This window comes from Capra hircus, chromosome 8 (assembly GCF_001704415.2).
Source record: "Capra hircus breed San Clemente chromosome 8, ASM170441v1, whole genome shotgun sequence".
In the NCBI taxonomy this organism is placed as follows: domain Eukaryota; kingdom Metazoa; phylum Chordata; class Mammalia; order Artiodactyla; family Bovidae; genus Capra; species Capra hircus.
In genome coordinates this window covers 103,497,261-103,514,507 of record NC_030815.1, presented here as the reverse complement: position 1 = coordinate 103,514,507, position 17,247 = coordinate 103,497,261, and the positions used below count along the sequence as shown (strand labels likewise).

General features: G+C 50.2%; 1 protein-coding gene across 5 annotated transcripts in view; it reads right to left on the bottom strand.

Moving 5' to 3' along the window:
• The window catches only part of TMEM268 (transmembrane protein 268), a 28,382-nt gene extending 16,584 nt beyond the window's left edge, over window positions 1–11,798 (bottom strand). For 4 of the 5 annotated variants that reach the window (XM_018052670.1, XM_018052671.1, XM_018052673.1 and 1 more), the window contains exons 1-6: window positions 11,691–11,798; window positions 10,548–10,634; window positions 8,549–8,734; window positions 3,221–3,330; window positions 906–1,013; window positions 23–172 (exon numbers count right to left, since the gene is read on the bottom strand). In XM_018052670.1, coding sequence (XP_017908159.1) covers window positions 23–172; window positions 906–1,013; window positions 3,221–3,330; window positions 8,549–8,657 — 477 coding nt within the window. In that variant the 5' untranslated portion in view covers window positions 8,658–8,734; window positions 10,548–10,634; window positions 11,691–11,798. The remainder of the gene's footprint in view (window positions 1–22; window positions 173–905; window positions 1,014–3,220; window positions 3,331–8,548; window positions 8,735–10,547; window positions 10,635–11,690) is intronic. The other variant, XM_018052672.1, reaches the window with a different exon arrangement.

The window sequence follows — 17,247 nt, the reverse complement described above, 5'->3', positions numbered from 1 at the left end:
CTGGGGTCCCCGGAGGGCTCACCTTCCTCTGGTGTCTCTCAAAGATGAGCACGAGAGTCAGGGTGAGGCTTGTGGCAGCCAGGGTCACGAGCAGCACGCCTGCCCAGTGGTTCCCCAGGGCAAACATCTGGCTGGTGGAGTAGATGTTGGCCCACACCACCACGTAGAACACCTGTGAGAAGCCAGAGAAAGGGCATGGTCAGGGACACCTGTCCTTGGGCGCAGCAGCTCCACTCCCAGGGCTACCTTCTGGCCACTCCGGACACCCTCCTCGGATTTAGAGAGCTCACAGTGCCAGACAGAGACCAATGCGGGTGTGGGGGCCTGTGAGAACGAGCCCTTGTTCCTTGTTCATAAGCAGACGGAAGGGCAAGGGGTTAGAACAGGTATTCCAAATTCCTGCTTACTCTGATTTTAAATAAAACAGAAAAGGGCAGGGCTTGGGAGTGAGATGAATCTGAGTCAGAAGCCCATGTTGATCCTTTAAATGCTAAGTGGACGTGACATGTTATAGCACCTCTCTGAGCTTCAGTTTCTTTATCCATAAAATGGGGATAACAATACGTCCCTCATGTAGCTGTTATAAAGGTCAATAAAATAACCAAGTCCCAGAGAGCAGAAAGGTCTTCACAAGACCAAATGCTAAGACTGGGGCCTTGGGGGTGGGTCTGCAGATTCCTGGTCACCCAGCCTCTGTCCTTAGTAAACCTGCCGTCCACCCCTTACATGAGGAGCTGGTAACAACTCTCCCCCATAACCCCCCTGCTACACCAAACCCAAGGCCGTGGGTACTGCTCTCTCCCAGGCGGCCTGGCCACCAGCCCCTAAAGCTGTCACCAGCACCCACAGGCTGCAGGGCACGGCACTGAATTCAGCAGCATCTCAGGGGACCCCGCCCTCCTTACCACAGCGAAGGCCAGCCGCATGGGCCTCGAGTTGTAGATGATGTATCTCCTCACTTGGGGCTCTAAGAGGGCGCTCTCAGCCAGGCTCCTGTACTGGTCAGCTGGGACCTGTTTGGCCACCCAAGGGAAAGAGACTTGTCGCCCTCAGAGAACCACACCCCACTTCTTCCCACCAGCAAGCAATGCTGGGTCCAGTTCACGTGGCTATCATGTGGGAGGCGGGGGGAGTGCATCCTGGGCTGCCCGAGAAGGCAGAACAAGGCACACGGAGCCCCAAATGGCACCACAGGATCAGAGAAGGACGGGCCCTACTGGGGAGATGGGACAGCTCGAGACCCAGGGGGACGTCCAGGAGAGGGACCCCCATAACCCCAGGCTCAGCACCTCACAACAGCCCGAGGAGAGCCTAATGGTTAAGGGGCAGGCCCTGGAGTTGACCAGCCCTGGGTCCAAACCTTGGCCCTGCCCCTCATGCACTGCATGACCCAGAGCAAGTAAACCCACTTCTCTGAGCCTCACTTTCCTCCTCTGGAAAATGAGGGTAATAACTGTACACTTTATAGAGGTGGTGTGCATATTAAGATAATACATATAACACTTATATATATATCACACAGTGAGTGAAAGTCACTCAGTCATGTCCGACTCTGCGACCCCATGGATTTAGTTCATGGAACTCTCCAGGCCAGAATACTGGAGTGGGTAGCCTTTCCCTTCTCCAGGGGATCTTCCCAACCCAGGGATCAAACCCAGGACTCCCACATTGCAGGCGGACTCTTTACCAGCTGAGCCACAAGGGAAGCCCATATATTATACAGTAAATATATGTATAATATATATGTATACATATTATCTGGACATCCTTGGGAGTTTCTGTTCTCTTACTTGGGGCTTCCCTGGTGGCTCAGATGGTAAAGAATTTGCCTGCAATGCCGAAGACCTGGGTTCGATCTCTGGGTTGGGAAGATCCCCTGGAGGAGAGCATTGCAACCCACCCCAGTATCTTGCCTGGAAAATCCCCATGGACAGAGTAACCAGGTAGGCTTCAGTCGACGGGGTTGCAAAGAATCAGACACGACTGAGCGCCTAAGCACAGCACAGACCACACACAGAGTCGTTCTCTTACTTAGATGGATATCTGTATCTGACCATCTGCTTATACAAGCCCAGGGCCACTTCCAAAGTGAACACTTGATACACAAGCATTAGTATCAAACTACATCAACAACTATTAACACAGTCCAAGATACTGAAAACTCACATCTTTCTGCCCGAGCAAAACGCCCTAGAGCATAAAGGTCTTACGAGAACGGACTGCTTAAGAACACAGAATTTAATCATTAGAGACGATAGTTAGCAGCATGGTAGAACAATATGCAAACTGTTCACCAGTGAAGAAAACCCCATCTGAAGACAACTGTTTAAGGAAAATGTCCTTTTGTACAAAGGCTGAAAGGAAGCGTGGGAAGGAAAACCAGCTGTCACGCTGATGTGGGGTGAGTACTGTCAACTTGGAACATTTCCCCTTAATGGTGCTAAAAAAACCATAATACAATTCTGTGTTAAAGGAGTAAATTCTCAAGTCTTCAGGGTAAAATTAGCATTGTAGCTTCCTTATCCATAAATAATCCATCCCGGGCAGCGATGGTCAAGACCTCATCACTCTAAAGGATATGAGAAGAGTAAGAATCACACCTGTGGGAACTTACAAGCCACAATTTACTGAACACTTACTATGTGCCAGAGCCAGTGCATTGTGTCTTCTCATTTGCACAAAAACCCCAGTGTGTGACCCCAGGCATGGGGACCTAGTCACCTCTGTAGTAATCACTGAGCAGCTGTGATTAAGTGCCCAGCACGTGGCGGACACCGTCAAACACACATCTATTAAGCGAATTAATTGGCATATCAAGCACGGGGTAGGTGTTATAAAAAGATGTTGTGAATCACTGCTATGTTTAAAATGGATGACCAACAAGGACCTATTGTATCATACATGGAACTCTGCTCAATAACATGCGACAGCCTGGATGGGAGCGGAGTCTGGTGCGGGGGTGGGCGGGATAGATAAATGCTTGTGTCTGGCTGAGTCCCTTCACTGTTCACCTGAAACTATCACAACATTGTTAATTGACTATACCCCAATATAAGATAAAAAAATAAAAATAGAATTTAAAAAAAACAGTGAATGAACCAGTAAAAAAAAAAAAATGTTGTAAATAATGAGATGATAGAATAGATAAGACAGACAGATGGGTGGATTGATGGGTGGATGGGGGAAAAAGTAATAAGGATACAATACAGTCAGCACTCACCTGAATACCCCAGGTCTGCAGCTGCTCTTCAGCAGCTCCCAGGTCAAACGAGATGGGCGCACAGGTATTGTCGATCCGGAGCACCGTAAGGACCTGGCCACTGCGGAGCTCTGAAAGCACACAGACACTTCATCTGGCTAAGCAACAAGGACTAGGGGTGAACCCAGACCTTGACGGCATCACCTCCTCCAGCCTTGAGAACATTCGCATGGCAAGGAAGGACTTGCCATCCTCAAACCTTCCAATGAAGGCTGCAGGTAAAAGTAAGCGTCTAATAGGGCCCGAAATAGGAAGATTCCTAGGTTATCTGGGTGAAGTGGAAAGTGTTAGTTGCTCATTCATGTCCAACTTTTTGCAACCCCATAAGCTGTAGCCCACCAGGCTCCTCTGTCCATGAGATTCTCCCAGCAAGAATACTAGAGTGGGCAGCCATTCCCTTCTCCAGGGGAATTGTCCTAACCCAAGGATCAAACCCCAGGCTCCTGCAATGCAGGCAGATTCTTTACCTTCTGAGGCACCAGGGAAGCCCAGATAATCTGGGGAGGGGCCCACTGCAATCACAAGGATCATTAAAAGTGGAAGAGGGCGGCTGCAGAAGAGCCAGGAGGGCTGTGACTACGGAAGAAAAGTACAAAGAGATGGAACAACTCTGGCTTTAAAGCGGCAGAAGGCTTCAGGAGCCAAGGCATACGGGCAGCCTTTAGACGCTGGGAAAGGAAAGGAAACAGTCTCTCCTGGAGCTTCCTAACACAGCCCTGCTGATCTCATGATCTGAGCTCAGTGAGGCCAGTGTCAGACTCCTAACCTACATAACTGTAAGAGGATAACTGCATTTTCTAAGCCCCTGTTAGTGGTCACTGTTACAATAACCACAGAAAACCAACCCACTAACTTATTGGCAAGCCCTCCCCAGTGTATCAGCACTCGCTTGACATTTTAAAAGCATAAATTGCGTGAAAGTAGTACCTCAAAAAGCACATCAACTCAGGCTTATCACAACTTCTCACTCTTGCCCTGCAACGCTGCAGGGAAGCCAGACCAGGAGCCAGAGTGCGGCAGTCCCCTCAGGCCCCGGGAGGAATGGCAGCAGAAAGAAGCCACACCTACTTCCCTTCTGAGCAGGGAAACGCTGAAGGAAAGGACTGAACTCTTCTCTCACCATGAGGCCCCGGGAGCCACTGGTGAGCGGCCGGGGCAAAGCTGGAGCTAGCTGAGCCCTGAGATACTAGGATCCTAGAGTTTAGCGCTCGAGGATGGAAGCTGAATACTTCAGCACGTTTTCTGTAGCTGTCGCTCAGAAGAGGAGCAGGACTGAAGGGGTTAAACCACAAACATGTTATCCACTGGCACAGAGCCCAGCTCTGGGCAATACTGGAGTCTTAAATCTCCACCTTCCTGGGGATTCCTGCCCACCCCCTCAATCGCTCCTCCATCCCTCACCCAGTCCATCCCTGGGCCCTGCCAATTGGGCCCAACAAAATCTCTCCCAGCTCCATGCACCCCTCGGCATCTTGCCCACAACCCTCGCCCAGGCTCCTGTCCCTTCTCCCTGTACCCCTGTCTCCTAACTGGCTTCTCCAACTGCTCTTCCTCTCACAGTGCGTTCACACAGCAGCCAGGGCACAAATCAAATGGTGTGAATCCTCTGAGTAAAAGTATTCAATAGGGGCCTTCCCTGGTGGTCCAGTGAGTAAGCATCTGCCTGCCAATGCAGGGGTCTCGGGTTGGATCCCTGTGTGGAGCAAGCAAGCCCGTGCGCTGCGACTACTGAAGCCCACGTGCCCCAGGGCCCACACTCTGCAACAAGAGAAGACGCTGCAATGAGAAGCCCGCGCGCCGCAGCTAGAGTAGCCCCCATTCCCTCAACTAGGGAAAGCCCGCACACGGCAACAGACACCCAAGCTCAGCCAAAAATAAACAAACGAATAAATCTTTAAAAAAAATAGTAACTGTCAATAGCTTCCCAGTGCTCTGAAGAAAACCAACCTCGTGACCACACTCCCCCAGTCCTTAGAAGAACTAGCCTCCTGCCAAACTCAACTCGAAGGCTCAGCCTCATTCTGCATCCTGCCGCTGCAGCCTCCTTTGTTCCTTGGACAGGCAGTGTTCTCTCCCACCCCAGGGCCTTTGCATATGCCCTTCCCTCTCTCTCCCTAGAACACATCCCCCTGGCATCACTCCCTTAGATCCCAGTCATCATTTGTGTTCCAGTTCATTAAGCCCTTTCCCAGCGAGTCTTCTTTGATGCTCTAAACTCTCGCCAGGTCAAATCTGTCTGATAAACCTGCCCATCACTACCCTTCTCCTTTATGCTCACTGAAGATGAGTACATATGCACCCAGTTACTCAATCAGTCCACTGTCTCCATCTGAACAATATTACTCCCACATGGGTTTTACACATCACTGAATCCCCTTGAACTGGGTTCAGTGCCAGGTATACAGTAGGTACAAGATAAATGTATGAATGAAGTGGGGGAAGCACACGCTAGATGGTTTGGGGTTCAGTTTGTAAGTGAGCCTCTCACTAACAGAGAAACCTTGAAGAAGCAATCTACTTCCTGGCCATCCCCTTAGAAGATGATGATATCCACTGCAGAAGATTCTGCAAATAATTAAGACGATGAAAATGAAGCGTTTAGTGTAAAACGGGTGCTGAATAACTGGCTGCTATGGTTGTCATCATTTAAAAGTTTGTTGGAGCGCCTAAGTTACCATAAAGCCACACTGGTTTAGTTGTATCAGTTTTTATCTTCCCACACCTTGTTCCAGAAAGGATTTCGTAAAAATAAAATATGAAAAGGCAAAATTATAAAATTAGATTTTAAAATAAGTAAATGAGGGAAAACAGATAAAAAGAAGATGAGGGCTGAAATAAAAATGGAATAATAAAATAAAATATGAATAGTTTCCGGGGACTGAGCCCTTCTTATGCAGTAGCCACAGTCTCAGGGTCACAGTCTTGATTCCACTTAATCCTCTAAGAGCCCTGCGCTTAGTCACTGAGTCATAGCTGACTTTGCAACTCCATAGACTGTAGCCCACCAGGCTCCTCTGTCCAGGGGGATTCTTCAGGCAAGAATACTTGCCATGCCCTCCTCCAGGGGATCTTCCCAACCCAAGGATCAAACCTAGGTCTCTCATATTGCAGGCGGACTCTTTACCATCTGAGCCACCAGGGAAGCCCAAGAATACTGGAGTGGGTAGCCTATCCCTTCTCCAGGGGATCTTCCCAATCCAGGAATCGAACCAGGGTCTCCCGCAAGAGCCCTAGAAAGTGGAAAAAGATTACTATGGGAAAGGAAACAGGGCTTCTGAAAGGAGAACCAGCTTGGATGGTGCTACCAGGGGAAACGAAAGGAAGAAAGGGAAGTGAAAAGAAAGAGGAGCACAGGAAAGGCAGGCAGCTGTGCTGCAGGAGCCTCAGACCAGCCCTTCACCGCACAGCGCAGGGTGCAAAACCCACCCTGATCTGGATCTCGGGCTTGGAGACTGTGAACTGCTCCCCTAGCCTGGCTCTTTGCACTGTATGGACAGTGTTTGCCTGAGCAATGCAAAGACTTTTCTCAGTGATGGTATCTCTGTCTCCCTTTCAAGCCATGAATTCCTGGATTCTTGGCAATAATCTCTCTCATGTCTTTCTTAAAGTGAGAACTCTAAGTCCTCCACTTAAAAATCCTTGTTTTCACACTTAAGCTAAAAAAAGAATCTGAAAAGCTACCAAGAAACATGTGTGTGTACAAGTGTGTGTGTGTGCATGTGTATGTGTGTGTGTGCACATACAGAAAGCTATTTCCTATAAAGGGGCAAGAACTGGCTTGCCGAAAACCAGTGGGGCAATGTCTTCAAAGAGCTGAAGGCAAATTATTCCATTTTATTTCATTCTACTGGTATGCGTGTACGTGTGAATTGCTTTCCTAATAACAGCAGACATAAAAGGAACCCTTGTTTTTAAGTTTGAAATCACCTAAGAAACCAGCCACAATATAAAGTGCCATCTCCACTTGCCTATGCCCAGCCACTCATCCATTCATTCATTCATTCATTCATTCAAAATACTTATTGAGTTATGACCAACCTAGACAGCATATTAAAAAGCAGAGACATTACTTTGCCAACAAAGGTCTGTCTAGTCAAGGCTATGGTTTTTCCAGTGGTCATGTATGGATGTGAGAGTTGGACTGTAAAGAAAGCTGAGCACTGAAGAATTGATGCTTTTGAACTGTGGTGCTGGAGAAGACTCTTGAGAGTCCCTTGGATTGCAAGGAGATCCAACCAATCCATCCTAAAGGAGATCAGTCCTGGGTGTTCATTGGAGGGACTGATGTTGAAGCTGAAACTCCAATATTTTGGCCACCTGATGCGAACAGCTGACTCATTTGAAAAGACCCTGATGCTGGGAAAGATTGAGGGCAGGAGGAGAAGGGGAAAACAGAGGATGAGATGGCTGGATGGCATCACTGACACAGTAGACATGGGTCTGGGTAAACTCTGGGAGTTGGTGATGAACAGGGAGGCCTGGTGTGCTGCAGTTCATGGCATCGCAAAGAGTTGGACACGACTGAGTGACTAAACTGAACTGACTATGTGCCAAGCTGTGTGCTAGGTACTATAGACACAGGGATGAACAAAGCAATACAGAGCCCCTGCCCTCATGCAGCTTACATTTTACTTAGGAAGCTGGACATTCAACATGTTATTACATAGGGAATTAATTTAATTACAAACTGCTAAGTGCCATAGGGAGAAGCAGATATATCAGAGGGTCTGGCTTAGGCTGGGCCATCAGGGGAGGATTCCCCACGGAAGGGATATCTGAACTGAGCTCTGAAGGATGAAAGGAAATAAAGCAGGGGAAAGGAGACAGGGAAAGGGCATAACAGGTAAAAGGGACAGCAGGTGCAAAGGTCCTGGGGCAGAGCAGCATGGCCGGGGCAGCAGGAGCCTTTAAGGCAGGCCTTGCAAGCTGGTGAATGCTAGATCTTCATGCTTAGCCCAGTGGGAAACGCTGAAACAGAAATGGAAACAGAAAGGTTGTACGTTTTTAAAAACCTCTCTGAGACGCCACGAAGAGACAATGGAAGAGGCAAGGAGAAGTGCTAGGGAGCTATAGCATCCTAGCAGAGGGCAAGCTAAGGAATTCGGTGACAGACTAAGTAGCAATGACAGAAATGCCTGGAAACACATCCCCAAATGCCCACCCTTATCTCAGGCACTTTTGGGCCCTTCCACTCACCTCTCCTCAAGCATACTATCTGAGTCCAGCTCAGCATCCTAGGGGCAGGGGCAGGGGGGTAGAGGAGGAAGGAATTAAGGGTCATGACCCTACCTTGCCCCCAGCCAGGAGGGCTTCCGCCAGGCAAGGGACTCCAGCCAGCGGAGGAGGTGGGCAAGGGGCCAGCCGCCCTGCCAGGGTCCATCTGTGGTTCACACGCCATAGCAGCACCCCAAGACTCCTACTTCCCCTTCTCGGAGCCGCGGTTCATCCTGGAGCAGCCAGCTCAGCTTCGCCTGCCTTCAGAAAACAACATCACGAGAAAAAACTTCAGGCCTGGTCCTGGGCTGGCCAGCTTCCTCAGACTCCCAAGGCCAAAGCCAACACCAAGCTGAGGAAAGCCACCCAGAGTCTTTCCTCGGACTGTGGTCCCGTTGATCAAGCTAAGGAACGTTCTCAGAGGGAATGAATAGGAGGAGCCAGAACCCTCCAAGGCCTGGGCTGAGAACTTCCCTCTGGTCTTGGATTTTCTCCAGCGCAGACACATCCAGGAACCGCAGAGAACTCTCGAGCTGACCAGACCCCACTCTCAGGCATCTGGGATTTCCCTTCCTGACTGAGTAGAGGATAGGTCTGTTCATCACAGGGAGCCTTATTTATACAAAGCAACAAAATGTTATAAAAAGAAAAGAGCAAGGACTTCAGCACCAAAGGACCTAGAGGTGAACCTTCACTTGACCCGCACGTGCTCTGGGACATCCACTGTCAAGGTTCTTAGCTCCCCGAGCCTTGCTGACCTCACCTGCAAAATGGGTGCAGGGAGGTCAGCCCGGCATAGCTGCTGTGGGGCAACACAAAGAAATACAAGTGTGGCATCCAGTATCCTGCTCAGCATCAGGCCCATTTCCTCACAGCTTTTTCCCATTTCCCCGGAGACAGAACTGCAAGTCAAAGATGTGACGTGACCCACCCAAAGTGGGGTGGCTGGGAGCTGTGGGGACTGGAGATGAACCAGGCCATCCAGCTCCAGAATCCAAGCCCGTCATTCCCACATCTCTGAACCTCAAAACCCAGGTCTGGCTATGGCTGAGCCTCTTCCTTAAACTGCCTTAAAAAAGAGTGGGTGGAAGGAGACTGCATTTCACAAGTGTGATCTAGCAACACATTCGCGTTGGCATCTGAGCTGCCAAGCTGTGGGAGGGCAGGGACCATCTCCCCCAAGCCTGGCGCACAGTAGGCACTCCCAAACACTGCTGAATATCAGTCAATCATATCGCCCCTTACTTCCTTCCTCTTCCCTGGTACCCCCAAGAGGCATGAAAACAACAGCCCAAGGATGTCTACCGTGCACTTGGCGATAAATAAGGTTCTGCTCCATCTGATTGGGTCCTAGGCCTATGAAACAAAGAGAATCCTTGGATCTATGCTCCAGACCAGGAACCCAGGGACATCCTAGCTAGGAACCTGTTTCCCAGAAAGGCTATACTGGAGTCTCAGAAACATTTGTGGGGCCCAGGAGCCCCCTGTCCCTCCTCCAGGCAGAAGGGACCATCCACAAGCTGGAGCTGCCCAGACAGCCTTCCAGACAGCGTGGAAGGTTCATTAGCTGCAGAATCCCACAATTAGACAGTGTCTTTGGGAAGAAATCCCCATTACCCCAGTTGGCCCAATTAGCCTCCCATAAAGTCCCAACCAGGAGAAGTCACGCACCTGTAGGCTATTTAGTGTAATGGAGAAAAGCAACCTGCACAGTCCTGCCACTTCCCACGTGAATGACCTGGAGCAAGTGACTTGCACCGCCTCAGTTTCTTCACGTGTACATGGGAATAATGCAACCAGGTTGTTGTGAGGCTTAAAGAATTCAAACCTAAATCGCTTGAGAGCATCACAGGGCAAAACAGAACATACCAATCATTATTTTTACTCCATAGACACTCCCTAAGAATCTTCTAGTGCCAAGCCCTGTGCTTTCTAGACTATAAAGCCAGCAATAAAATCTCGAGTCCTTGTTCGGCCCTCTCTGATGGGTACCACCATCTGGTAGAAAAGACAAACTCAGAGAAAGAGAAACAGACAATGATCAGAGCAGGCAGGCAGAGGGAGCGAGCAGTACCTTGGATTGAAGGAAGACTTCTTCTGGAGGCTTCTCGGAGCACGGAAGGAAGCTCCTGCCTTGGCCAAGGTGGAGGGAGAGAAGGAACTGCCAAGTAGGGAGAGATACAAACCAGAGGGTAGGATGGGGGCCAATCAAGGCGGCCTCCACTCTCACCCTGTAGCCCCTCATCCAAACTGGAGGCTGCAGAGGGCAGGAGGGGTGTTGGCAAGACTGGCCAAGGGCAGGTGCTGACCCATCACCCATTAGCGTATTCTGAGCTGCCACCCCCCCTCCAGCCCTGCACTAGCCCTAAGGGGACAAGGAGGGGAAGGTCAGACACCAGGATGGAGGCAGGCAGGGAGTGAGCCCAGCCCTCAAGTTCCTCAAACTAACTGGCCATCCACTCCCCAGCTTCCTAACTCCCCTTGCTGATTCCATTTAACCAGACCTTTCAATTATCCATCTTTCTGAATTGGGTAGCAAACCTCTGCAAAAATCTCCGTTTCTGCAGACACTGAGTGCCCCGCATCCCCAGAAGAGCCCCATGAGCCTCCCTAAGTTGTGTGTGTGTGTGTGTGTGTGTGTGTGTGTGTGTGTGTGTGTGTCTGCTGGGGGACGGGGGAATCCTACAGTTTTCACAAGTCAAGTTTTGTTTTATTAAACTGGAAAGTCCCAACAAGGGGCCACGATGGAGGGTCTGTCACAGAAGTTTTGGGGTGGAAAAGCCTTCAGAGACAATGGCTCCAAGCTCTCCATTTTACACGTGAGAAAATTAAGACCCAGAAACGAAAGTGAACCATCCAAGGTCAAGGAGCCAGACTGGGGGTTGGAGCCACAGAGGAACCGAGCTCGCCCGGGCAGGGGATGTTCGGCCACCTCTGGCCTCTGGCCTTGGCCTGGGGCAGCTGAGTCTTGATTCAGGCTCTGCTGCCCCTGGGCCTTCCTCCACCCCCGAAATCAGCCCCTCGCCCCTCTCGCCCTCCCTCGGCCCCTCACACGCACAACGGGGGGAAATGGGGCCCAAACTCAGCCCTCGGCGCCCACACCAGGCCAGGACCGGGGCACCCAGGCGGCAGCGCGGCTGAAATCTGGACTCGCGGCCTCCCGCGCCCGCGCCCGCGCAGACACAGGGGCGCGCGCCCCGGGCCCGCGCACACTCACCCGTCCGCGCCACCGCCGCCGCCGGCCGCACCACCGGCCCCCGGGGACGCGGAAGGTCGTGGGCACCGCCGCCCCACCGCGCCGCAGCCTCCGGGCACCGCCGCCCGCGCCCCGCCTGCCGCCCGCGCCGCCCTCCCGAGTCCCGCCCCGGGCCGGGCCGGCCCCGCGCGGTCACCCCACCGGGAGGAGCCGCCCGCCGGGCTCGCCTCCGGGCCTAGAGGGAAGCCGGTTCGCGTCGGAGCCGAGCTGGGAGCTACCTTTCATCAGCCGGGCTCCCTCCCGGGACGCGGGGAAGCGCCTCCGCGCTCGCCGACCACGTGCGTTGCTTCTGGGGCTCTCGGGAAGGTGGGGTGGAGGGACCAGATCCCGGGCCGGGATGAGTTTCTGCCCAGCTCTGAGCCTCGCTCGGTCCCCGGATCCTGAGAGCAGCGGCTTGCCTCTGAGGTCCAGCCCGCGTCTGACAATCGTGGGACCCGATGGATGAAGCAATACTGAGAACCAGAAATTCCTCAGGGACTTGTTTTTTAATGAAAAATTACATGTGCATTGTATTAAGAGCATCGGTTTGGGGATCAGGCCTCCCTGAGCTCTCAGCCAAGTGTCTCCGATTTTTAGATCATCTTGAGTATAGAGTTTTCCCTCTCTGAGCCTTAGTTTTCTGTTAAAAACAAAAGCAAATTATACTGTTTCATGGAATTGTGTGAAACTTTAACGAGATAATCTGTGTGAAAAGTACATAACTGCAGGACCCATGACAGTGCCCACCACCCCCACCTCCATCACTCGGGATTTCAGGGAGTCTACAGTGAACAGCCGAAGAATTAATGCTTTTGATCTGTGGTGTTGGAGAAGACTTGAGAGTCCCTTGGACTGCAAGGAGATCCAACCAGTCTATCCTAAAGGAGATCAGTCCTGGGTGTTCTTTGGAAGGAATGATGCTAAAGCTGAAACTCCAGTACTTTGGCCACCTCATGTGAAGAGTTGACTCATTGGAAAAGACTCTGATGGTGGGAGGGATTGGGGGCAGGAGGAGAAGGGGACGACAGAGGATGAGATGGCTGGATGGCATCACCGACTCGATGGACATGAGTCTGAGTGAACTCCGGGAGTTGGTAATGGACAGGGAGGCCTAGCGTGCTGCAATTCATGGGGTCACAAAGAGTCAGACACGACTGAGCAACTGAACTGAACAATGAAAAATACCTCCTTCCCTGAGGTTTCTGTAGATAGCTTATGGACGGATGGGGTACACTGTGCGTTTATACAAGAGGGGATCTATTCTATTCTTGCTTTTTCTTTCAGCTGAGTTCCTTGGCATTCACCTCATTCCAGAACACTCCGCTCTGTCTGGTTTGTTTTTAAGGGGGTACATAAGACACTTCCATATTTTGTAGGTGTGTGTTAGTCACTCAGTCAGACTCTTTGTGACCCCATGTACTGTAGCCCACCAGGTTCTCTGTCTCTGAAATTCTCCAGACAAGAATACTGGAGTCGGTTGCCATTTCTTTCTCCAGAGAATCTTCCAGTCCCAGGGACTGAGCCAGCATCTCCTGTGCTGCAAGAGGTCTCCTGCATTGCAGGCAGATTTTCTACCAGCTGAGCCACCAGGGAAGCTCTGTTTTGTAGGAGTAGAGCTGTTTTTCCCTTGCCCCTCACCAGTGGTGGGCATGTAGGGGGTTCCCACTCTTCCTCACAGCCTTCCTCATGTGGTCATAGCCACCGTGCTATATACATGCCACAGCCTGCGTATCTACAAGTGGACTTGCTGAGTCAGTTGCAATTTTAATTTCAACAGATACTACGAAATTGCTAGGGGCTTCTCAGATCACCTCTCACATTCCCTGGAGAAAGAAATGGCACCCCACTCCAGTATTCTTGCCTGGAAAATCCCGTGGACAGAGGAGCCTGGTAGGCTATACTCCATGGGGTAGCAAAGAGTGGGACACGACTGAGTGACTTCAGTTTCTCAGATCTCAGGACCTAGTTGGCTTTAGGCTTTGCCGGAGGCAAAGGAGTGCCTGGGGACATGAGCAGTGACTGAGGAATGAAGCAGCCATGCTGCCCTCATTCACCAGGCAGGTGAGGATCCAGGAAGCAGGCTACTAAAAATGAAGTTCGTTGGTTTATTCATCAACGGATAGACATCAGGTGTGTGCTGAGTGGCACGCATTGTTCTGGGCACCACCGAGCAAGACATACAAGATCCAAGATGTTGATTTTGTGTAATTTCTTTAAGCACAATGTAGGGACATGAGAGCAAGAGTTACGGAATGCTGGAGCTTTCCTACCTGCTGATAAGATATTGAAAGGGAACCTTGGGTCGCCTGGTCACCGTCTAACTCACTCCTGCCACTCCAGCAAGGCCTGCCTTCTCCACGAAGCCAGATACCGTCCTCCTGCGCTTTCTGCCGGGCTGCCTTCACTCTGCAGTCTCACTGCTTGTTGTTCCAGCTTGAACTTCTATGTTGACCCATCATCTCCTTTGCTAGGGAGGCACAAAAGACGTGGCCCTTTGAAACTGCCTGACTAGGCTCCACCACTCACTGGCATGTGAACTTGCACGGGCCAGTTCCCCTCTCTGAGCTCCAATTCCCTCATTTATAAAAGAATATCTGCTAAATAGAGAGGTTTTAAGAATTAAATTAAATGGTGAGGTGCTTAGCAGGAAGTGCTCAGTAAAAGTGAACTGAATTTCTGGGCAGTTCTTTTGCATCTGCAAAACCATGGCACATGGCAAGGCCTGGCACTCCGGTGTGACGGAACAGGGCTCCGTGGAGAATGGAGAAAGATGAATGAAATCTGGTGCATGAATGCTTAATCATGTCCAACTCTTTGCAACCATGTGGACTATAGCCCGCCAGGCTCCTTTGTCCACAGGATTTTCCAGGCAAGAATACTGAGTGGGCTGCCATTTCCTCCTCCAGGGGATCTTCCTAACCCGGGGATCGAACCCATGACTCTTGTGTCTCCTGCATTGGCAGGCGGACCCTTTACCACTGAGCCACCTGGGAAGTCCAAAATCCAGTGAAATCCAGTGAAAGGTGACTAATAACCTCTGAAAACCCTAAGCCCCAAGAACACTGACCCATCTTTCAGTTCCTCCTACACCCGTGTTCTCTGTTTCGGTTCTCAATGGTTGCCATCTTTCTCCTTCTGGGAGAGATGCCTCAAACCTCATCCCCACTTCCTGGCCTGGTTACCTGACACATTCTCAGACCTCAGCCGAAAGGGCCCTTCTTCTAGGAGCCCTTTCCTGTCCTGAGCCCAGGCCAGTCCCCCGTTCTCGTAGTCACTCTTACTTAATCTGGCCACACCTAGCACACACTATGGTCATTGTTCAAGATCCCCTTTCCCAAAAAGAGAATCAACCTTTGGGGCACAGGGCTGTTTCTGCCGTGCTTAACAGCGGGCCCCCAGTAGGGTTACAGGTATCTGAACTGGTGAATGAATGGCTATGAATGAAATCATCAGGGCTTCAACTACAGATAAATCCAAATAACCACAAACCCCAGCCAAACCACCTTTACTCAGCACTTGCCCCACTCTGTTCCGTCATGTGGGTGAGAGTTACAGGCCCATGTCTGAAGGCCAGCTGCCAACTATCTGGCAGCTTTGGTGAAGCAAGAAGGAACTTCTTCTCAGCCTGGCAGAATTTCCGTGTGCGGCAGCAGACAGTACAGGAGAGCACCTCAGAGCCGTGGGAGAAGTAAAAAGGCAAAGACCAAAAATTAGATCTTGTTTTTGGGACTGGTCTGCCGGTTGTAGAGTCACTGACTTTCTCTTTTAGAAATGCACTGCTTGAAACATGGCCGTGGCCTGAACACACTGATCTATTTTATACAGCGATTCAGGCTGGACGTCAGACAGACTTGGGTTCAAGTCTTAGGTGTGGCCGCTCGTTAGAGCTCTCTGAAAAAAGTGTTTCCACAAGCAAGCCCCACAGGAAGTCCTATTGCTCCTGGCTCCACTTCATTGACTCTAGATCCTGGAGTCATGTCTCTCAGCTACAGGATATGCATGCGAGAGCTTGGGACCAAACACGCCAGCATCCCTGTCAGCAGTGTGCAGACAGTTAGACCAGTCATATGCTATCTGTCAGGAAACTGGGTCAAAACCAGAAGAGATACTTTGAATTTTCATCATAAGGCTGCCAGTCACCTACGGGGTCAGGGATCTGTCTCGACACCGTGGGTTAAAAGGCAAGTGCGCAGACAGGTACAAAGGGAACAAGGTGGGCCAGGGCCTGAAAAGGGAGGACTGGCATCTGGTTGGGAAGGGGAGGGGAGGGAAAGGCAACTGAAGGCGACCTGGCTTTTAACTAGAAATTTCAACTGTCCCATCTTCATAATTTTAAAAACCCTGTAAGACATGGTAGACAACCCAATCGTGATCTCAGAACCACCAGCCTAGTTTCTCTTCTATTCTTATCTTCAACAGCTGTCATCTGTTATTTAAAAAGAAAAAGGAATTGTCTGCCCCGACTCTCCAAGCCCATTCATCCCCATCTCCACAGACATGGCCTTGAATTCACACTTGACCCAGGAGCCAGTGTAATTTGACATTTCTTTAAGGCCAAAGAAGATAGATGTTGACATGATTCGGCAGCATTCTCTCCCTGAATTACTGACCAAATCTTTCAGTAAACAATGTGCTTCTCCTGCTCCTAAAGATCTGCCCACAAGATACCTCTTTTTATTGGGCTTCATCTTTCTGAGCTTCAGAGATAATGCCTTTTATTCCCCAGTTGAAGGTTTGTGGCAACTCTGTGTCGGGCAAGTCCGTTGGCACCACTGTTCCAATAGCATTTGCTCACTTCGTGTCTCTGTGTCACACTTTGCTGATTCTCATACGATTTCAAACTTTTTTGTTATTATATTTGTTACGGTGATCATCTCTGATGTTACTGTTGTTTTGGGGTGTTAAGAACCAGGCCCATATAAGATGGCAAAATTAATAAATGTGTGTCTTGATGGTTCCACTGAACAGGTGTTTCCTATTTCTGTCTCTTTCTTTGGACTTTTCTATTCCCCAAGACACAATATTGAAATTAGGCAGGTAAATAACCCTACAGTGGCCTCTTAAGTATTCACATGAAAGGAGGAGTTGCATGTCTATCATTTTAAGTCAAAACCCAGGAATGATTAAGATTAGTGAGGAAGATGTGTTGAAAGCCAAGAGAGCCCAAAAGGTAGGCCTCTTGTGCCAGTTTTCAAGTTGTGAATGCAAAGAAAAAGTTCTTAAAGAAAATGAAAAGTGCTATTTCAATGAACACATGAATTGATAAGAAAACAAAGCAGCCTTACTGCTAATTGGAGAATGTTGCTTTTTTTTTTTTTAATCAAAGCAGCCTTACTGCTAATTGGAGAATGTTGCTTTTTTTCTTTTTAATTGACTATGTGGCTTTCAGGATCTTAGTTCCCCGACCAGGGATCAAACTCAGGTCCCCCCTGCAGTGGAAGTGCAGAGTCCAAACCACTAAACCACCAGGGAATTCCCTGGAGAAAGTTGGGAGTGGTCTGGATAGAAGATCAGCCACATCCCCTTAAGCCAAAACCTA